The sequence below is a fragment of the Streptopelia decaocto genome (assembly GCF_964273445.1).
Source record: "Streptopelia decaocto genome assembly, chromosome: 13".
NCBI lineage: Eukaryota > Metazoa > Chordata > Aves > Columbiformes > Columbidae > Streptopelia > Streptopelia decaocto.
In genome coordinates, this window is record NC_138668.1 from 10,415,699 (window position 1) to 10,438,644 (window position 22,946).

The 22,946-nt window shown below is 53.5% G+C and overlaps 1 protein-coding gene across 5 annotated transcripts; it reads right to left on the reverse strand.

The window, feature by feature from the left end:
* Positions 1-26: 26 nt before the first annotated feature.
* CDIP1 (cell death inducing p53 target 1) lies at positions 27-22,026 on the reverse strand. 5 transcript variants are annotated; one of them, XM_082064171.1, is made up of 6 exons: positions 21,623-22,026; positions 3,848-3,946; positions 3,155-3,253; positions 2,615-2,761; positions 2,054-2,318; positions 27-1,482 (listed from the first exon to the last, which is right to left on the reverse strand). In XM_082064171.1, exons 3-6 carry the CDS (start codon positions 3,237-3,239, stop codon positions 1,371-1,373), a joined length of 609 nt encoding a protein of 202 aa, XP_081920297.1. In that variant the 5' UTR covers positions 3,240-3,253; positions 3,848-3,946; positions 21,623-22,026; the 3' UTR covers positions 27-1,370. The 5 variants fall into 5 exon arrangements, with proteins under 5 accessions (XP_081920297.1, XP_081920300.1, XP_081920296.1 ...); XM_082064174.1 differs by lacking the exon at positions 21,623-22,026 and adding an exon at positions 21,392-21,613 and having other exon boundaries at positions 2,054-2,315; XM_082064170.1 differs by lacking the exon at positions 21,623-22,026 and adding an exon at positions 21,392-21,613.
* Between the last annotated feature and the right edge of the window lie 920 nt (positions 22,027-22,946).

Consider the following 22,946-nt stretch of genomic DNA (forward strand, 5'->3'; position numbering starts at 1 on the left):
GAGGAGAAGAAAAGATGTACACAGAGTTCAGGGTCTGTTATTTATTTACATAAAAACACTGACTAGTGCCACAGTTCCATCTCTGAGCAAACAGCAGCTGCCTGTGCTGGCAAGGCTGTGTTTGCAGATCGAGAGACCCCTCCCCTGCTTTGCTCTGAGGGGGCTGCATGCTCCAGTGGCCCTGGCTGCCAGGGGCTGGGGACAGGGCAGGGACTGGGATGCAGAAATGGTTCCCAGATCCCCTTGCCCTTGTCTGTCATAGTGCTGCTGGCAGCTCCTGTCTCTGCCTGCTTGCCCCTTCTTTCTGCCCCATAGCAAGTGAGCTAAAAATAAACCCCTACACCCACATGCAACGAAGAATCCCACAGGGTGCAGCCGTGGTGGGGGCAGGACAGGTGCTGCAGCGTGGGCGCCCACATACCCGCTGGGGACACGGCTCTGCAGTGGGCAGGCATGGGTCTGCTCCAGAGCTGTGGTCTGGTAACAAATGCCTCTAATCTACAGCGCCAGGCAGGCAGCGACATGCTGGATGCATTTTTGCCCAGTTTGCCAGGTGGGCTCTTCTTCCCTGCCAGAGCCACAGCAGGGGCTGGAGGAGGCGCATGCAGCGGGAGCAGCTGCAGTGCTGCTCTGGCAGGACGGAGGTGCTGATGAAGGTGAAGGTGCATGCCCAGGACAAGGCAGCTGCCATTTCCCCCCGTGCCTTGAAGGTGGCTTTGCCCAGCTCCCGTTGGGAAGGCTGTGTGCTGACCTGGCTGGAGAGGCCCATCAACCACGCTGAAACCTGCCACCCGTGGCACAGCCCTCTCTGTCTCCTTGACACTGATCCCCTTCCTAGCAGGGCCTGTGCTGCTCCCCACACTGTGTGCGCTGTGGGGTGCTCAGGTTCCCCCCCATCCCCTGCCTGTGGCAGCTCCCTCTTCTGGGGGCAGCATGTCCCTGCAGCCAGACACTGCGGGGCAGTGAGGGGTGGGCACCACCACCACCACCTGCTGCTCTCTCCTGGGTTGCTGCAGGCAAGAGCAGCCTTGCTAGTGCTCTGGAGCATGGCGGGGGGTGGGGGGGTGCATAATGGTGTGACCCCCCCCCCCCCCCCAACTCATTCCTGCATGCTGCAGGGCAGCCCCACACACAGCATCTAGGGCCTGGGCCCACCTCCCCTGTGCACCCATTGCCAGCATCACAAATCCAACCTTTTACAGTGAGGACCAGAGCTGGGGAAGGTGGTCACAGCTCTGAGTGGGAGGGAGCAGGGACACACGTACACACCGCCGGAGAGTTAAGCGAAGAAGTGTTGCACACGCATAGACTAGGACGGCAGCAGGAGAGAGGCCGGTGTCATTCCAGCGGCTCAGGCTCCAAGGGTGCTGTTAGCACATGCGCTTGTACGTGTAGATATAGGCCTTGCAGTTGGGACACGTGTGTGTCACGTCCTTGAAGTCATCGAACAGGCAGGGGATCAGGCAGCAGCAGAGATCACACCTGGAGCACAGGAAGAAGCAGTGTGGTAAGCTGGGGGGCACAGCCTGCAGGCCAGGGGGCTGGGGGTGCAGGGGCACACATGGGGTTTGCTCTGGGGCAAGAGCAGTGAGTACCTGCCCCTGGGAGCCAGCCATGCCCGCCTGTCACTGTGAAGGGCAGCACAGAGCCCCCTGCCCCTTGGGGATGTGCTGCCACTGGTCAGTGCTTCGTTAGTCAGCAGTGACCTACCTCACATGGGGAAGGGACAGCCTGGGGGACACACACAGGTGATGAGGCCTGACCTGCCCCTCACTGCTGGGCAGGGACAGGTTCCCCGTCCATCCCCTCCCGCCGGCCCCAGAACTGCCAGCCCTTGGCTGCAGGGAGAGACCACGGCTCCCAGCAGCACCGTGGGTTCTGGGCCAGGGAATGCCCTGTTCTACAACAGGCATGTGGAGGTAGCCCCTGCCATGCCCAACAGCTTGGCTAAGACCACCAGCATCAGGCCCACCAGGACCAGGGCTGAGCAACCACCATCACCACAGAGCTTCTGGGGAGCAGGGAGGGCCCAGCTCTGCTCACTTGCACCTACCCCACGAAGCAGCAGAGGAAGCCAAGAAGGAAGCTCATGAGCCCGATCTCATAGGTGATCTTGGTGGTGATGGCTTGCTGGCAGTGGGGACACACCGTCTGCACAGGGGCGCCCTGGAAGATCTCGCCCTGCAGCACTGTCACCGTGGTGGCAGCCCCCGATGGGACAAGCACTGTCGCTGTGTGGCCGCCAGGAGATGGGTAGTGGCCCGGGGCGGGGTAGTAGCCCATGTGGGGGTGAGGGCCTGGGGGTGGGTAATAACCTGCTGGGAATGAGAAACGTACACAGGTGAATCTCTCCGTATCCTCGGGGGGGGTCCCATCCTGCTGCCATACTCCCCTCTCCCCCCACAGCCACACCACCACCTTGTGTATGGACTTGGGGCCAACCCTGCTGCTGGCACTGGGCCCCCTCACCCCCAGGAGCCTCACACCACAAGCCCCAAATGTCAGCACCTACCCCCCATTGTGTCACCCCATGCTCCAGGGCACACCTATTTCTGGGGGGGGGGTCCTTGTCTATCACCACCCTGAGTGTCACGCAGCCCCTCGTGGTACTCACCAGGTGGCACGTAGGGCCCAGCAGTGTCTGTGGGCATGTGGGGGGGCACGAACCCCGGCTGCGAGGGTGGCTCGTATGGGGGGGGTCCAAACTCAGGAGGAGGGATGGGAACCCCCTGGGGCTGTCCCACAATGGGGGTGACGCCATCTGAAAGGAAACACAGAGTCAGCTGCCAGGGCAGGAGGCAGCAGAGCTGATGGGGAGAAGCTGGCTTGGTTGAGAGGTCAGGGGGTTGGCCCCGGCAGGGAAGGGGGATACGACGTGGTGGGGGGCACCCCCCTGCCAAGCCTCGTCCTCTGGGCCACAACAAGCTCAAATTCACTACACATTACCCACAGCAGTGAGCAGAGCCAGGCCTTGAGCAGAGAGTGCTTTTTGCTCTCCTCCCCCCTTCCCCTGGGCCCTCCTGCCTCCCCAGAGGGCAATATGGTGACACCAGAGAGCTGCGAGAGAGGCCACAGCCAGGGCGCTCCTCGGGAAACCACGCTAGCCTGGCTCCTGCCCGCCCGGCAATGTCACCCCGACACCCCAGAGCAGTACCTGCTGCGGGGGGTGGACCGTGCTTCTCTTCTATCAGTGGTGCCGAGGGGCCTCCCGGGTAGGGTGGCGGAGGGTCGTTGGACATGGCTCGGGGTGACCCTGCAAGGACAGAAGCCTTTAGAAGAGACGCCAGCCTTTGACTGCACACAGGCACCCATGCGGAGCTGCGCAGTGCTTGGGGAAAGAGGTGGCAGGTAACAGAGCGGTTGGGGGCTCGCACCACCACCGCACTGGCCTCAGTCCCCACCCCGGGGCAGAAAAAAGGCCACAGGCCCAAAGTTGGACAGGCTTTGACCCAGGCAGCCAACCCAAGGTGCAACGTCTTCCCACCAGCTCCGCAGGGTTCCCCTGTGAAACCCACGCACAGTACAGAGCAGGTCCTCGCTGCGGCTCCCAGCTGCACAGCCCGTGTGCCGGGACAGTACTGGGCTGGAAGCTGCTCCGCCACGTGCCTCAGCTGCAGCATTACGGGACCAAAGATGGGGAAGAGCTGCCCACATCCCCAGCTCTACCCGGCAGAGGGACAGGCAATGCTGTGCCCCGAGGGGAAGGCAGGACCCCTGAGCCTGAAAAACAAACGCTGTGGTGGAAAGTGCAAACCCAGAAAGCATCTCTAAATACTCTGATCAAGTGAGTTAAGGTAAGACCATCTTTAACAGCTGGAGATATTATTTTACCTGGGGTCAAACTTACCTGTCCTCTTGCTTGCAGCAAGGAGCTCAGAGGCGTTGACAGAGCTGAGAAAAACAATTCTGAGCAGTGTAGGCTGGAAGCTGGCTTACCCCTCTGAATCTGTGTGAGAGGAAACAGCAAGAGAGTTACGGTGATGGAGAAGAGCCACTGCTACAGCGCTGCCTTGGCTACTGCGCCAAACCCCCTCCCCAGTGCAGGCATGGGGAGATGGCTCTGGGCAGGAACCCCCCCACACGTGTCCCCTCAATGACACACGTGTCCTCCTCTGCACACGGAAAAGCCTCACTGACACAGTCCAAACACCAGGGAAGTGCAACGGCATCAAGAAACCTGATTTCCCTGTTTACTCTGGCTCAGTTATATCTGGTAGGACGTGACTAAATTGGCAAATATAAATGAGAGGCTGTTCACCCAGCGCTTGGGAAGGCTGCCATCAGGCATGGGACACAGTGACATTGCTGTCAGAGCCCAGGGAGCAGTGCTAGGAGCTCTCCTTGGGCTCAGCGCAGCTCCCCGAACCCCTCATCCTTCATCCCCGCAGGGCCAGGAGCAAACATGACCCTGCTTGTCTCGTTCCCCTTGGTCTCCTGCTCTTCTTGAGGCAGGTCAGCCTGCTGCGAGGACAGTGCTTTCTCAGCCAGTCCCCCTCCAGTAGCCCACAAGTGAGCAGGAAAAACGCAACCAGGCTACAAGCAGCCTGCAAAAACCCCACACATACAACCAGGGCAGCTCTGGACTCAAAGAAAAGGCTACAGCAGGTGCTGCTGCCCCATTACCCCCACCAAGGCAGGGGGCAAGGCTGCCCCGCAGCCCTGGCAAGGCATTAACCCCCTGCTCAGACGCAGAGAGCTCAGACTGAGGGGTGCTGGAGTGGGGCCGAGTGGGGCAGCACCCACTGGGGTCCCTGCGCGGGGAGGACGGGCAGTGAGGCTCCCTCCAGCCCCAGCGATAGACAACCTGCCCAGGGCACGCCAACCTGCACAAGCCTCTGTGGGCGGTGAGCGCTGCCCCAGCGCTGCCTGCGCTGCAAGGGGCACGGCCACCTCCACCTGCTGGGCCACAGCAAGCCAAGGCCTCGGCAAACACAGGGAGGAAGACCCATCCCTCCCTGACCTGCCTGGCTTCGCTTTATTCGACTCCTGTTTTTCCAGCTCATGCTCCCAGCCTCTGAGAAGCCTCCTGCAAGGTGGCAGGGAATCTAATCAGGTCACAAGTCTGCAGAGGAGCAACATTACCCCTCCGTTACCCCACCATTACCCTTTGCTGATGGCACAGCAGCATGCTGACCCCCCAGGAGATGAGAAAAGCCTGGGCTGGCACAGGCTCTCGCCAAGATGTGTGTATTTATTAACTAATATTTCTCCCCAGAGGTGTTAAGTGGTATGTTGCAGACACACAGCTTCAAAGTGTAACACAAGGGTGGTTGGGGGTCACCTCACTCTTGCTTTTCTCTCCAATTTCCTCCTCTAGAGGCAGGGAGGAGAGCCAGCCGTGCAGCGGGTGCGGCAGGGCTGCCCCACACAGAACACCTCCAGGCGGAGGAAAGCACCCGAAATGCTGTGCGCCGCAGAGCTGCCCTCCTCCTTCAGTGACCTACAATGCTACTAATTGGGCCGTGGTCTCTTTAGCTTCGCTGGTGATGTAAAGGAGGACTTACTCTTTCGAAAGTCGACAACCAACCCACCCTGCAGAGCCAGGAGCACCTTCCTGTCCCTGCACAGCTCCTGGATGAGCCCAACTGGAGCACCCCCAAACCCTTACCTGGGGACACTGGCCTGCCAGGGAGCTTTCCTTGCCCTGGCAGCTCACCTGAGCCCACGGCTTTGCTAATGTAACAGATCTCCTCCTGCTACCACTCAGATGCTGCCTTCCTATAATATAACATCTTTCCTCACTTGCCCCATCACAGAACCATAGAATAGTTTGGGTAGGAAGGGACCTCCAAAGCTCCCCCAGTGCCACCCCTGCCATGAGCAGGGACATTTTCACCAGCTCAGGTTGCTCAGAGCCCCGTCCAGCCCGGCCTGGGATGTCTCCAGGGATGGAGCATCCACCACCTCTCTGGGCAACCTGGGCCAGTGTTTTACCATCCTCATTGTAAAAAATTCCTTCCTCATGTCCAGCCTGAATCTCCCCTTTTAGTTTTAAACCATCACCCCTTGTCCTGTCACAACAGGCCCTGCTAAAATGTCTGTCCCCATCCAAGCAGCTGGTGAGAAAACTCAGGAGACAAGGAGACCAAGAGGCAATCCCATCACGTGCCGCACCAGCCGCTCCAGAAACACCCGTCAGATGAAGCCCCAGCCCCAGCCTGCAATTCATCCGGCCGCCCTGCCCAGCAGAGGCAGCCGCGAGGGTGAGGGCCAGTGCATCTCAGAGCCGCCTGCGCGCTGGGACGAGGGAGCTGCAGGGGCTGCAGAGCTGTTCTGCTCGTGCTTGGCAGACTCAGTCACTCTTAATGCAATATTCTGCTTATGAAAAGAGATCCGTAAAGAGCAAAATGTTGGCTGTGTGCCTTTCCCAGGAGGAAAATAAAGCCTGTTGCTTTTAAGCTTCTTAGAAGCTGTTTTCTTTTATCTTAAGAAGCACAAAACCCACTGCAGCCCGTTTCCAGCAGAGAGCTCGGTGGGGAGCAGGCACAAGGCTTCCCCTCCGCGCTGGACTGGAGCTCCCCCAGAACATCGCTCAGCGCCCTGGCACACCCTGCACTATTCCCTCTCGAAAGCAACAGGGCCAAAGCAAAGTAACCCAGATCCTCCCCCTGCAGGGCACAGCGCAGCCCTGCTCGCACCCTGCAAAGAGCCCGATCCCCAGCGCAGCGGAGCCCGGGGCGTGATCCGACAGGGAGCCCTTCTGGGCTGAAGGAGGTTGGTGGGATCTGGGCACAGGCAGGTGAGCTGGGACAATCCCACCTTTAAATAGAAATGCAGAGGTTTTTTTGCACCAAAACCACCGCAGTATTTTGCATCAAAACACGATCCCCAGAATCATGTAAAAAGGATTCTTGCTGCTTGTCATTTCTGGTTTTACCCACCAGCTTTTGGCAAAGCCGTATGACTTGGCTCCGTCTTGCGAAAGAGAAACAAGATTTCTCCTGCCCATGGCACTGGTACAAAGAAACCGACTTGGATGCCGGTGGCAGCTCGTGGCAGGACTCGATGGCACAAAGAGCCCTGTGTGGCAGCCCCCGGCCCGCTGCGCTTTGCCCCAGGACCTCCAGCTACCCACACCAGCACAACGAGCTGTCCTGCCAGCACCCTGCAGAGCTGTCCCATGGCAACCACGCTGGTCTGTGAAAGTAAACCACCAGTGCATTTCTGTGCCGTGAAAACATCGCAGATCAAACTAGCTGCTCTCACACAGAAAGAAACGTTCCCGAAGACTGCGGAAATTGCATCCACACTAGAGCTTACTGGAATAACCATGCTCACAGACCAGCTGAATACTTAGGGGAAAAATAAGAGCTTTACAAAAATCTAGGCGAAGTTTACCGGGCTTAAGTTCAACATCAGACGGAAACACCAGTGTCTAGTGCAGCATCACACAGGCTCGCTGCAGAAAGTTTGGGACTCAAACACGGCAAGAGGAAAGGTCTGCACACCCGACCTGCTCTCCAAGTAGGTCCGGCATCAAAATCAGCTGAACCGTGGCATGTAGTGGGACCAGGAACCAGGGAACATCGTGACAGGCCCTAGCTGAATATACACTAACATGCCATAAAAGCTCACTCACCAGCTCAATGCATTGAACAGATAATGCCGCAAAGGGGACAGTCACAGATAACTCCTGCGCTACTGGGACACCCAAAGATTTGGCCTGCTAACACCACTCTTCCCAGGCAGCAGCTTCAGGCCGCTTCTTCCCAGACAGAAATCACCAAGGGTGAGACAAAACTGCGAAGGACGGAGCAGATCGCTGGCAAGTCTAACTCACGTGCAAAGCCCGGCAGCGCGGCGCTGGCCTGTGCAGCTCCGAGTCAGCCCCACGGCACAGCCCAGACCCACTCCCACGAGCAGAAACACGGCCCCCGGTGTCCCTGCTGCTCTGGCACTTGATAAGTGGAGACCCACGGTGATCCGGCTTCGTTCTGCCAACGTGAGCAGCAGCTCCAGCCACCGAGGCAGGAAGCAGCGTTTGTTCATACCCATCCACGTTCAGTGGTGCCAGCACTTCAAAAGCTGCTGATTTTGGAGCTATTCCTCCACAAAAAATAACTTCCAATATTTAGAAAAGGAAAAAACATGCTAACGTTAAATTAATAAATAAAAGGATACGACCACTTCCAGCTTTGTTGCACATCAAACAGACACAAATTTCAGCTTCCAAGCTTTTGTAAAATACCTCTTTAAAAGCAAAGTGAGGAGGTCCGAGGAAGCTGGGCTTCCTCACCAACACCAGCCTTGTTAAGAAGGAACAGCATGGTGGTCAACACCACCCCAGCTTTCCTGACACTGGGAAAGTTACCTGTGTGCCACAGCCTCTGCCTGCTCCAGAAACAGGGGAATACCGAGACGAGGAAGGCAGACAAGTATGCTAGGTATGAGCACAAAAGGCAGGTCAGATGCTGGCAAAATGTCACTTGACCGAAAGCCTTTAAAAGGGGCAGCAAGAAAAGACTGAACCGAGCAGGGTTAGACGAGAGGTGGACAGAGCCATACCCTGATCGTGGTGACCACAGCTGCCCTCCCTCACCGCGGCATTTCCGAGCAGCACCTGCACAGCCCAGCCTGGCCCTGCCTGCAGCACGGTGTGTGTCACCCCGTGCCACAGAGCGCTCAGGGACGCGGAGCCCCCACACACAGCTCAGGGGATGCGGCTCCTCTCCCGCTGCTCCTGAAAGCACCACACACAATCTACAGCAGACAGCTCTCACCTTCGAAAGGAAAGAGAGCAAAAATCCCTGCTGAAAAAGCAGTATCGGTGGTTAATTCTGCCTAGTTTTTATGTGGAACAACAACAACAGAATATATGTTTTCCCTGTGAGTGAGCCAAACTTCCCCCTCAGCCTTGCCTCTTCCCGTGCGCATTTGCTGCCTCCAGCCTGCAAACCATCTCCCAGAGCCAGAAGGGAAGGAATAAACAACAGACAATGCTGCAGTCTCCTTTAGAAAGCAGATATCCTGGCAATCCTTGACCAGGCGGCATGTACCCCTCCTTCACCCCACCATTAACCCCAGCAACACTCCCTCAACTCATCCTCCTGGTCCAGACAGCAAGACAGGGCAGGCCTACAACACAAACCCAAGTGAAGGTCCATTCTTTCTCTGAGCGACTCAGCTGCGTTTCCCCAAACACAAGCCCTGCGCTTCCAGCAGCGCTGCCAGGGAGCACAAACCCGCCGTGCAGAAGCAGCCCGGCTGCTCGCAGAGCACCAGATTTCTTCCACACTTCTGCAGTCGATTTCAGCAGCAGAAAGCTGCTACTTCCAGGAGGGTCAGGCTCTTCCTTTGGTGCGGGGACAGAGAGTTCTGCTGGCAAACCACAACAGAAGGAGCCCTTATAACACAAAGCGCTGCCAGAGGAGAAGGCTATTCACCATTCAGTCCTGCTACGTCAGACAGCCAAAGCTCCCCGCTCTGCTCTACAGTGTGCAAATCTCTGGAGGAGCATCCCCATTGCATTTACCTTGAGACCTTGGACACGTCATTTAACCTTCTGTGTGCCACCGTACCCCAGCATGCAAATCAACTAAGAGCACAATCCTCGCTGGAAGCCAGGTGCTGTGTCTAAAGCAGGATTTCTCACGGCATTAAATCCAAAGAACAATCAGATAACCTCCACAACGATGCCCAGGCTCGGCTTTCCTCAGGCAGAGATTCAAATTACTGCTTCGCGCAGCTCCTCTGTACAGTTATCAGGAAAAGTGGACTGGACAAAATCTCCCTGCTTAAGACAAGGATGGTTTATCCGCAGCACCCACAAAGGGTTACGCGCGGGAGGAGCGCTTCTCAGGACCTGCTGCCGCCTCCGGGACTCTGTCCAGTGCTATTCGCCTCCAGATGGGCTGACCAAGTGCTTGCTGGCTCTCCACACCAGGGCTGCAGACACAGCATTGCCAGGACCCAGTTAACGCAAATATTTAAAGAAAAAACAGCCGAAATGAAAACATGGAACTGGGGTAGCTCTTTGCTCTCCGCTGCAGTCTCCCAATCCACAGCACACGGCTGTGGGAAGCATCACATGCCTGCAGAGTTCCCTGTGCTGGCGGGGACATTGGACAAGAGCCAAGAGGGGCTGCAAGGAGCCTGTGAGATACCAGTGAGGAGAGGCCCCTGCACCTCAAGACGGCGCCCCAGCCCCCAGGCAGGCAGGGGCGCTGGGAAAGGCTCAGGTGTGCACCGAGCACTCTGGACCTCCAGGCAGCTGAACTCAACTCTCACAAGTCAGTTTTCTGAAGGCAGAGCAAGCAGGGAGCACGCTGCAGCCAGGCTGCCCCACGGGCTGCTGCTGGCCCTGGAAAACACGCTCCTCCCGCTCCAGAGGTGCTTTCTGTTCACACGTTACCAGCTGGTGAACTGGCCTCATGAGAGAAGACACATGACAATACGTCAGGTGTTCTCATGGATGCGAAGAGGCGATTTAAAAGAAACGTTAAAGACAAACCTGAGCTCCTCTGCAGCTTAGAAATCTGCTCCAGAGACTTAGATAAGAAAGGGATGGTGCCGCAAGTCAAATCTCTGGGGAACCAAAGAGCTTTTCTGTGAGACTTTCACTTAAGTTCACAAACAGTCCAAGCTAATGCTTGATAACATCCATGGGAAAGCACTCGGCAATAGCAGCAGCTGTTGCCTTGAGTTCTGTGCGTCTACTTAATTTTTCCCTTGAGAGAATAAACACTGCATTATATCCTTCATTTGATATCTAGTTAATAAGATTAATAACATAACTTGCAATAATCTATAGCAAGTAAAACCAAGATCTACTCCAACAGTAGTGTTTTAAGACAACACCAAACTCAACTGTGCTATAAGGGTAGTTGTTCATTTAAACAAACAACAAAAAAAAACAAGGACAAGTTAAGAAGCAGGCGAAGGCAGAATGATCCCCGTGAGTCCCTCCCACCCCCTGCACCTGGGGTTTCAGAGATGTTTCCCCATGCCCACCCTCCCTCCTTTACACCCCACCAGCTCGCTGAGTGTGGCCACAGACAGTCGTGGCAAGTTCTGCTCTTTGGTCACCTACATGCCGAAGCATCTCCTGCTGTCCCACTCCGCTGCCTGCCCGTTTCAATGGCACCTCCCAGGACAAGATGAATGTGGGATAATTACCCACTGAATCTCACAGCCCAACTCAGAGTTTTATAGATTTCCTTCCCAAAACTATACTAAAAATATTTTATTGCTTTATGCACTGCATTTTTTCATTACTCCTTCATGCTATAGATTTTTTTGAGAAAAAGTCAAATAACACAGCTACATCATTGCTGAATCGAGCTGATGAGATGTGTGACTTCCATTAAATAACAGGGTAAGCTCCAAGGGAGGAGCAAATTAGAGTCATAGAAGATCAGCAGTTTTGTGGAGATGCAGCCGCATTTCAGTTTCAGAATTAATCAGAGCCCAAGAGCCTATTCAGAATTCCTTTGCAGATTTTGCAACACAATGGAATAATTTGCAATACATTGGTGGTGATTCTGGCTCCATTTTCCTTCCAAGTGATGCACAAAACATATGTCACACTAGTGATGTTTTTTCTACCTAAGGCACGGCACCAACTTGCTGTAGGGCGGACTCCAGCCTCCAACAGCGTTAGCATTTTCTGTCCTCTCAGACAGCCCTGCCTTGGCACCAGAGAAGCTGCTGACACTCAGATTTAACAGGTACAGTGTCACCTTGCTTTTTTTTTTTCCCCTGAGGACTGGTGAGAGGTGCTCTATGTCACTCCATTACTTTAAGGCCATAGCTCACTCTTTGCAAAGCAGCATGATTTGGGGTTAAGCAGGAGTGTGGCTCCAAGTTCCAAGATCCCTCCCAAGTCCTACTGCCAACAAGGAGGATCCACGCACATCCAGAGATGTGCGCTGGAGGAATTCCTCTGTGCTGAGGCGACTCATGTTATCGCACTCACCTTGCTCCCACAGTGTGACCAGACCTTCCTGTTCCCACGCCATGACACCTCAAGGGGTGGCCCAGGCCACTGCTAGCATGGGGCTCGCTCGTCCCAGGGCAGTTTGGCAGGAGGAGGGCTCCCTGCACTCCCCTGCTCCCGAACCCAACTCATCAACTGACAATGTCCCAGCTCGCAGAGGAGGAAACCCCCTGAGTGAACCAACAGCCGCTGTGTGTACCCAGCACTGGGCCACCCCCAGCAGCACCGCGGCAGCCCAGAGGGAGCACTGGGACACACTCCAGAGCCACATGCAGCTCCTGACGGTCCCATTCCTCCCTCCAGTTCCAGCCAGACCGGGCAAGTCTGCACTGACTTCCCGGTCAAGAGAAGTCGTTTTTACTCCAAAGCATTTCGTAAAGTTTGGTTTCAGTTTGCAGCACCGAGTTCCTGCCAGCTCCTTCCTCACCCCTTCCCCAAAACTCAATTACTATATGCTGAACAAAGCTACGTAATAAGCCACTACACATCTGTCCCTCAGATCACGGCAAAAGCTGGTTCCCCATGAGCCTAATTTGCCAATGCTGCTGCTCGTGGCAATGCACAGTCCTGCCAGCGGAGACAAGACGTGCAGAGCCCCATCGTTAGCCTGCGTCGCTTAAATGTCAGCAGATCTGACACAAACATTGAGCAAAATACAAATCAGCTAGCCAAGCTGAGCAAGATCTTCAATCGGGCACGCAGAGCTGTATTCCCTTTGAAAAGAAGGATGAAGGTAAAGAGATGATGTCCTCATACCTCTCCCATGTGTGGGACATCACCTGCATACAAGCCACACCAACTCCAGAACCAGGGACACAGCAAGCAGAAGACCTCTTGCTGAAAATCTAGACACAGCAGCTGGATTCAAAGAATCCCTAATATGCACCTCCTCAAGTCCCTGCTCTAAGAGTTTCTAAACCCCTTCTTTGCTTCTCTGCAAGGCACCACCTCGCTGCTTTACTGCTAAATCAAAAGCATCCCCTATCAGAGGGTTTCAAACAGTCCTAAGGCTGGGTCACTGCTCTGACAGCAGGGGATGAGAATGGTGAAAATTCAGTAACACCAAGATGCCCTCAGGGCTGCTCTGGAGATTTCAGGACTGATATCCTCTCCTGAGTCTGATGAAGATAGAGCAGATCCCGCAACTACAACACTAAATGAGGTAGGAACTGTTTTCTCTCATCAGAAGAGCCAGCAGCCAGCTCAAACCTGAGCTCCCACCACGCTAACACATCCTGAATTGTGGCACCCAAGAGGGAGCCTGAATGGCTAAAACAACACCTGCAGCTCAAAGCCATGAACTTCGGGGGAACCGCCATTCCCAAACGGAGGTACGTTCCAATGACATCTCTGTGGAAGACCTACAACAAGGCCAGGGGAAGAGCTGATATTTCATAGCAGTGGAAACAGTCTCTAGACCCAGCTTCACTCTTTTAATCAGCTATTTACCCAGTGGTCAGTTAAAAACCCAAGCCCAAAATGGATGGAAATCATTCACAACTGCCTTCCTCCACTCCGTGTTCCAGGCTTTGTCCAACGCTCCCCTTCTGCTACATTCTAAGTGACTGGGATCCCCAAGGACCTCAAAAGCATCCCAGGTTGGAGAGTCACTAGAGCAGGGGTACAGCGTTGGCTTTAGTCCATTATTTCCTCCCAAAATGAACCCCGGGGATTCCTCACTCCATCTTAAAAGGGTGGCTTGCTTCTTATTTGGAGAAATAATCAATAAAATTCAATGGGCTGATTTTCATTCGTCACCAGGCAGAAATCTAATCTCAAGTTAGCAGCGCTAGCCTGAACACAGCTATCACATCTATCCCTCAAGTTATCTGCTGTGGGTACAAGCATGCGCGGACTTCAGAGCTGCAGTGAGCGGGGCTGCCTACATCATGGCAACTAATTTATTCTCAGAAAGGCTAATTTAATCTGGCAGTGAATGTTCCCAAAGCCTCCTCACACAGAAAAGCTTTTATCTTGGTTGGCTTAACAACAATATAGCATATCCAAAAACGTGGAGGGATGCTAAAGAACAACACTACCCTTGTGTTTTGAATCCTCTAGTACTGTTGTCTGAAAAATTCTTCTTGGTAACCACAGATGTTAAGAAAACATGGAGTTCCTCTTTTTGTTTTAAAAGCCAACTGTATTTTCAAGGTAAAATACACTACTACTCAGCCTACTTTCCCCTCACATACAACTGTGTCTTGACAGAAAGAGCTCTGCTCTTAATAAAACTAAACCCCAGCAAAGACTGTTTTGTATTAGACACCACGCTCACTTCCAACCGCGTGTCTGCATAGCACGAGTGGCGGCCAGCGCGCCTGGCCCGGGGCGCACTGCCTGCCATGGGAAGGTGACTTTCCCCACCACGTGCTACAGAGGAATACACGTCAGAAGAAATTCCAAAGCCTTCCGTGTTAAGCAGCTGTGTAACTGCATCACGAAGCATTTCAGAGAGAGCATCCTCCAGATTTCCAGCCTCTGCTATCTGGGCCAGGCGGGGATAATAACTAATTAAGGGATCAGAAAGCTTTTTTTCATTGTTTTTCAATCCTAGTTCCTATTTTCCCCTTACTTGTGAAAGCATGTACAGAGGCAGCATCCAAAGTCATGCTTTGCCATCTGAACCTCAGCTCTGCAATGAGAGTCACCGTGTCACCCGTGCCATGCAGACACGGCATGAAGAAGTAGTCCTGACCTGGAGCCAGCCCTTGCAAGGCAGAGCACTGGAGAGCCAAGCACAGCCCCTTGGAATTAGAGGGGCAAAAACAACATTTTTTAAAGTGTTACCGTAGACATAGGCATACCAGTCTAATCCTCCACGCTCTTAGGAGTGTCACCACCATCCTGCTGGAAAAGGAAAGCTGGTGCTGTACAAGGATCACACCCCGGATCATGCCTGAGAGGGCTCCTGTGGTACAAGGGCAACAACAAGCCCCAGATGGTGTCCAACAATGTAGGACGATTCAGCAATTCGGGAACAAGGAAAAAAAATGAAGAAAGCAGAACATTAAGACAGGACAGAAGAAAAAAAAACAAACCACGTAAACCAGAAAACTAAACAACACAACACTCCCGTTGTTCCTGTCTGTCAGGAACCACTGTCCCAAGAATAGCCTATTCAGAAACCAGGAAACTCAGAGAGCGGCAGGGAAGGGCTGAGTCATGGCCACTTAAAAAAAAAGTACAACAAAATAACCCAAAAGGGCAGGAGAGAAAACATGGACAGCAGCTGTTCTGGGTCTTGGAGATATGAGCAAGACAATCCAGAACACATTAGCCAGTCTTTATTTTTAAAAGCTCTGCAAACACATGGTACTGCCATAAAAAGCTGTCGACCCTCCCTCTGCTCCTGGGAGGCAAATTTAGCTCAGGCTGCATCAGGCAAAGTTGGTGCTTCCCAGCACCCACCTCTCGATGCAATACCCACTCGGCGGTGTGCCAGGACACAAACTGCTCCCCATCTATGGCTCGATCTTCGCCTTTTTTGTGCCTCTACAGCATTAGCATCCCAATATCACAAAGACTTACAGGCTGGACAAATGCTTTGCAGCAGGGACAGCGCAGCGCATTTCAGGGATGCTCCTAGCAGAGATGGGGAGCCATCTCTCCTACCTGCACTGGAAGGGCACGAGGTAAAGTGCAACATGGACAGGTTTCCTACAACTCTCTGCGAATGCCCGAGCAGAAGACAAGTGCTCCCACCTTGCAGCCAGCCTTGGCACTGCCCGTCCAGCCCCCAGCAAGGCCAGGCTACAGTTAAGTTTTGCTCAAGTCTTCCCACGTGACAATCTTTGTCTCATGACCTAAATGAAATCAATTTTACAATAAGTCTCGCTGGGACAATAATCTTATTCATCCATCCATAATCTAAAAGATTATATCTGCAGTCCAGCTGTGGGGCTCTGGGAGGAAGCACAAGGGGATTTCTGAGCAATGAGGGCTTATTTTTAATACAGCACCTCGGCTAACCCTCCCAATCTAGGGAGGCGGTTGTATCTTTTCAATCAAATAACTGCGCTTCAAAACATGTTTGGGGAAAAAACCCTCCAATTCATTTTATCTCACACTGTGAAGTACTGTCAGATTAACAATGCAAAGGTAAGAAGTGGGCAGACCCTCCGACCCCGTCCCTGCTGTCTCCAAAGCCTGAAAAATGTGTCCTCAGGTGTAATGGCACCTCAGCCGCCACATCTTGTCTCGGTAAAAGATTCAAATGTTGAATGACATAAGTCAGGGCTTCCTTTGTACCAATATGTGCAGCAGACACCATTTTGGAATGTCAGTGCTCACAAAACCAATGCTGGCTCAGATGTGCAGTGAGGGGGAAGCCTGTGGTGCCTCCACACACAGCCCAATGGCAGGAGAGAGCAAGGCTCTGCGCTTGGCCTTTCTACATCTGCAAAGTCCTTTTAGCCTGAGAGTGGGCTGGGTTGTCTTGTGTGGGGTTTTGTTTAGTTTTTGGTGTTTTTTTTTTTCTTGTTTTGCTTGGGTTTTGTTTGGTTCGGGGGTTTTGTTTGGTTGGTTTTGCTTTACTGTTTGGTTTTGGTTTTGTGTTTTTGTTTTCTTGTTCAGGGAGCCAGTATAAACCATGGTTAGAGCTCAGAGCCTAACTTACCCCTCTGCACGGTGGAAGAGCCTCTCCTCTCCCTTCAGCCCACGCAGGTCCCCTGTTCTCCCGCTGCCCGTCCCACGCAGGGCAGGGGAAGGTGCCCTCCCCAGAAGGCAGCTCCCACAGCCCTAACCTCTTCCCAGGCCTGGGACTTGCTGGGATAACTCCAACGCCCTCGCATGTAGACCCCGCCTTGGCACCAGCTCCCAAAATCAGAGCTCAAGGAAACAGGCCCAAAGCAAACAAGCTCCCAAGGTTCAACTTGTAAGTAAATTTCTTTTTCCTTGTGACCGCACAATGCAGCGAGTAAATAAAGATGAAATACAGCTAGAGCACGGGATGTGCATGTACCACGGTGAGATGTAATGGATGGAATTTGTGATTGTAAGTTGAAGTGCAAGATGAAACTGTGTGTGGACTTAAAGCTAGAACACTCCTTCCAAAAACACATCTTCCAAAACTGTTAATAGGTAATCAGCATCGTAGGGCAAGGTAGTGACAATTTTCTTTCTAAATGCAGGGACTGGATATCAAAGGAGGTTTGGGGAAATACACAGCAGGGAATGTCAACCTGCACACTGGTTCAGGACAAAGAGATCACCGTCTCAGCACAAATGCTTTATCTTAAATTTTCTTAATCTACAAGATAATTGGGTATTATTCCATTTTCTTATGTATAAAAGAGGTAAATGAAACATAACTATTACTAATGCAGAGTTGCTTTACTCATCACTATAAGAGAAAAATATATTACTTAATTTGCACAGAAAGCCCCAGCTCATTTCTTTATTCTCTAAAGATCTCGGGTTTCATCATGCTAAGAGGTACAAAGTTGAACACACACACACAGCCAGCAGCTGTTCTTCACAATTCCTAAGATGCAAATTACATTGCCATCTTTTGAGGTTGTTTCTTCTCTTCTCTTACTCTAAATTCAAGCCTGCTAAGAGAGTTCAGACTAACGATAACTGCTGCTCCCACAGCAGACAGCCAGCATGACGCAGCTTCCTTCCCACCCCCACCCTCTACCCGGATCCACAACCAGCACAGGCCTGCTGTATTCTCTGGGCTCTCAAACAGCCCACAAACACAATAAATTTTAGATTGAAGCTACGAGGCAGCTCTGAATGAGTGAGCCCAAAGCAAAATTGTAACAGCAGCCAAGAGCCTCCCTGAGTATTTCACGTCAGAAGTAAAAATTGCGCTTGCCCTGCCTTAGAGGCCTTATACTGTCGAGAAAATGGATTGTGGTTTCCTATGGCGTCTGTTCCAATTGCGTTCCTTTGGATCAGAGAAGGACATACGTCCTCTGCAGAGCATGCAAAGATCTGACGCTGCTTATGAAAATCACACTGCTTCTCTCCAGCAGATACCACGATGCCAATCGGGAACAACAGGAAAACAGCAAGGTGAGTATCACACCCCAGGGCAGAAGCTGCTCGTCGTGTTTTTGAAGGTAAAAAAAAATGTACATACACGTTTTTGTCTGCAAACTTGTGTGCTCAGGTGCCTTGCTCTGAAATCTTGAGGAGAGTCAATCAGTTTCAAGCTAGAGCACTTTGCCTGCATAATTGTTGTAAAATCAGGTCCTGGAAGCAAAACCAACCAAACACCTTCAATTATTACAGAACAACTGAAGCTCCCACTACGAACCATCGCTTGTACTGTATTGGGGAGAAGGGAAGAGTACTGTACAACTAAAATCTTTCCTTTCAGAACAGCACTGACTGCTGCTAAGAACCATGAGGCATACCAGCATCTATCTGTTTTCCAAGTCTCCTGTTCTCCCTGTTTTCAGCAGCTTTGCACAGATCAGTCTGGGAGAACATCTCATCGCAGTTTGATGAGAAGTTAGCAAACCTGTCTAGAAGCTCCAAGGTATATTCAGTCCTGCTGCCTTCATTATTAATATCTATATTATGAAAATACTATTTCCTCCTTGTCTCACCTGGCAGCCATCAATCTTTGCTTCAGCTTGGTGCAAAGCTGAGTCAATGTGAGTCTGCACACAGAAAAACTACCCCGGGACTGACGGTACACCCAGCACAGGTACAGGCAATACCAGCAGAAGTGGCGCGCAGCTCTCATGCAGCCCCTGCAAGAAATGCTACTAAAAAGAGTTTTAAAAACTCAGCTTCTACCAATTTAGAATACTCTCTCCTGATTAATGCCATTATAAGAAATCAAATACAGGGCTTTACGGTGGTACCACAAACAAACATAGGACACCTAATTTCATACTTCTCTTTATCCATAAGCAAAAAAACCAGTCTTAGAGCAGATACCCGAAGTCTGTGTATCTCCTTCCAAAACCACCCATCCTCATACTGGAAGATCACTTACTTCATAAACACTTGTATTTAAAGGATGTGGTTGATCTGATACATTCACATCTGAAAGGGAAAAAAATATAATCTTTTACCTTCATCCCTTCTTTCGCTATTTTAGTAACACTGGCAATGGGAACACTTCTGCAGATGACAACAGTGTGCCAAGGTCCCAAAACCCCCTGAAGCACACTCAGTATGGGTGCTGCGGACAGGCTGTAGTCTGGCCCCTGGCTGAATGCCTTTCAGAGCGCATCTGCCGATTGTGCTTCACCCAGAAGGAAAGCAGTCAGCTTTGCATCGCTGAATGATTTCCCATGCACAGAAGGCAAGGCTTCAAAAACATGCTCACAAACCAAAACAAGGCGCTGACGGAGACACCCTCCCTCCTTTCATAACAGCAGCTGAGACAGAGCTCCAGGCAGAACAGAAACACCAGGAACTAAATTTCAGAACTGAATTTCAGGTGCAGGACCTGTTGAAGGAACACAACAAGAAACTCAGCATGGTCTTCCATCTTCTTATGAAGGGCTCAGGTTCTGAAAAAGGAGCTCCCTCTCTGTTAACTACCCAGTCACAGTTTAGCAAGATCTTTAGGTACTGAGCATATGAACACGCACATCCCCTCTCCCAGCACCTCCCTGAGCACAGCCCTGAGCAGACACAGCCACCACTGCCCCACCTGTGGGTCCATACAACAGCTGGGGAGGACTGAGCACGTTTGCTCCACTTGGTATCACTCAGGGGACATCTGGGGACATTGCTCCCTCACCCTGCCCTTGTTACAGTCTCGTCCCCCACTTGTGCTCAAGCCACACCACTAGACAGCCTGAAGTCGTTGCCCCCCTGCCTCCAAGGAGGAATTCCCACCTCGCATAATGCCCAAGGAGAACAGAGCAAGTACAACACTAAATGCTTCCAGGAATTTCTTAGGGCACACGAACATTGCTACAGCACTTAGCCAGAAAAGCCTTTGGGAAAGGGAAGTTTTCAGCCTGTGCTTTCCACACTGACCTGAGTTTCTTTGGTTCCTAAAAATGAATGAATGACACACCACGGTTATGTATTATGCTACAGAATACTCGAGTTTCCCTGATTGCCTCCTCCAGTCACACACTCAGGAAAGCAGAAGGACCCTGTTAAAATGAAAGCCCCATTTCCAGCACATTGGTTGAAAGGGAACAAAAGGCAAGTATCTTGCATATTTACAAAGCATTTCTCAGCAAGTTTTACATATAGCCCCAAACCACTATAATTATCATCTAAACCATTTCTACTTAAAATCATTGTCCCTGACCTAGTCTATCACCTGATATTTTAGGCTCAGCCTGGAACATGAAAACTGCCAGTCCCCTCACCAGTTCTCATGGGTGCAAGGAGACCAACTCTGAACAACTTCTCCCGTGACACCTTGGGCCAAAGGGCACACACCTACTATGCTTGCAGGGACTCGGAGAAGTTTAACCTTGAGCGTGACTCCTGCAGACAATCCAGAGGATGCCAACATGGCAGTGTTCATCCCAGCCTGCCTGTTCCCGCTCTGCTGCACGGCCCTGGAGCAATTCCTGTGGTTCCAAGCCCCATCCCTCCATTTAGCAGCAACCACAACCCCCTGTGCTCTTCATAAAGCAATTGAATGTTGCCTTAACAGCTCCTACCCGTTTGCCTCTCCAGTCCCCTTGGGAGGGAGAACCAAGATCTCACTGTTCTCATGGCTAAAGACCCCCCAGCTAACATTTATTAATGGGTATTTGTTGTTGTGCTGCCATATCCATTAGCCAGATGAGCTCTCCTCCTCTCACTGGGTTCATGCTGCCAATGTGTTGATGGCCAATATCATCTCCATCATCACAATTTCTCTTCCCACTTCTCAAGAGCTCTGGGCTCGTTCTGCCTTCTCATTCACCATCACCGAACGGGCAGTTCCAGCCCAAGCTAATCTCTCCTGAGTAGGGATGACTGGAAACACAGACATTTGTACCCAGGCCTGGTCCCCTCCTCTCCCAGGGATCTGAAAGCTCATGGTTCATATTTGCCCTTCTCACAGCCGTGTCCTGCTGGCAGCTCCCAGCCGTCCTCTCCGCAAGCTGGCACCACCTCAGCCGGGCTGAAGCGCTCGCCTTACAGTGGAAAGTCTCTTCTCTCCCCAAGCACACGACCTCACTTTCCATGCGATTAAATTTCATCCCGCGCCCGCTGCTCCAGCCCATCGGCACATCCCGATCCTTCCGTCCCGACCCTTCCCTGCGCTGCTGAGGGCACAAAGCTGAAGCTCTGGAATATTTTAATAGCACCCTGCGGCATTTCGTGGCCACTGCGGCCCCCGCTGAGGGCCGGCCCGACACCCGGGCTGCCCCCGGCCCATTGTCACCCCTGTCCCTACCTCTTCTCCGCGGAACGCGCCGCCCGCAGCACCGCTCCCGCCGCGGCGGAGCACTGAGACTTTCCCCCGCCTGGAGGAGCGAGTCCTTCCTCGCAGCGTCACCGGGGTTTTGTTTTCATCCCCCGTTCTCTTACCGGCGGTGGATGGTGCTGCACTCCCGCGCGTCCCCCGCGCTGTGTCCCCACGCCGCCCCCTGGCCCCGCTGCCAGGGACCGCTGCGGCCTTCCCGGGGCCGGGGAGGCACCGGCCCCGCCGAGCCTCACTGTCCGCCGAGCCTCACTCTCCCCCGCCCGGCCCCACCGCTCCCGGGGCTGAGCCGGGCCCTGTGCCCGTCCCCCGCCTCGGCCTCGTGGGGCAGCACCTACCGGCTGCGGCTCCCGGCGGCGGCTCGGGCACCTGCCGGCTGCGGGGCGGGGCGGGGCGGGGCCGCGGTCTCCGCGCTGCGGGCCGCGTCCGGCCGCGGCCTGTTTCCCACCCGGGCCGCACCAGGCTGGGCCTGGGCCCGCTTCCCTCCCGGGCTGCTCAGGGAAGGGGCTGAGGAAGAACCCCGGGCCATCTCCGGGTAACGTCCCCTGTGACCTCAGTCCAGGCCCCCCCGCCCGGGGAATATCACCCAGCGGTGGACATGGCGTTCGGCACGGCCGGCGGCGGCAGCCCCCGGGCCGGCGGGCTCCTGGAGCAGCTCCACCCGCAGAGGCCTCGGCGCTGGTCGGGGGCAGGAGCGGGGTCTGTCTAGCTCTCTGCCGCCCTGGGCAGCGCCCTGCTCGGTGGGGCGTCCTGCCCTACAGTGGCTCGTCCTCCAGAAGCATCGAGTCCTGCGTGGTGTCCTGGCTCAGGGCACACACTGACCTACAGCACGTACTGCTCCGAGTGGCTCCTGCCCCATCTCGTGCCCTGCGCAGTGTCCCACCTGACACAGCGTCCTGCCACACGCGGTGTCCAGCCCTGTGCAGTGTCCTGCCCTAGAACGTGACACACTCATGTCATGTCTTGCCGTTGCCATGACATCTGTTCCCTGGGGACCAGGGAGCCCAGTGAAGCATGGTGGCACATTTCTGGCTCCACTGGCCCCAGCTCCACTTAGGACTAATTAAAGAGCAATATTTAACACAGCCACTGGCCACAGGTGGTTTTGGTCGCTTCTCACCTGCCTCTGAGCCTCCACCAGTACTTGCTCTGAGATTTAGGTCTGTTGGGTCCCATCCTTCCCTGGCAAGGGTCCTCCTGCTGTGCCTGGGGTGGCTGTGGGCTGGTGCATCAATGGGGACAGCAGCATTCCCACTGCTCTGCTCCTCTCCCCTTTCCTGTAGCATGGCAAGTGGCTGAGCTGTGGGTGACAGCAGTGCTGCTGTTCCCAGGCCAAGGCAGGATCCTGCAGGAGATGTTGCCACAGCACAAGTTCAACTTATTTGGCTGTTCAAGTTTAGACTCTGAGTGGGAAATGCAACACATAACATCAGAGGCACCTTCCACACATGGCAGTGCAAGCATGAGTTATAGTGACCTTGTGCCTGGCTGTTCTGTCCACAGGCAGCATGGGGCTGGCCCACAGCAAACCCAACTTCTTCATCCCTTGTGAGACCTGACATCCCCGAGCCAGTCCCATCTCACATGTTGTGACCTCGGCTTTGAGCACAACCACAGAGCAAAGGGAAAAGACAGTAGCATTTTGCCAGGCCAAGGAAACTG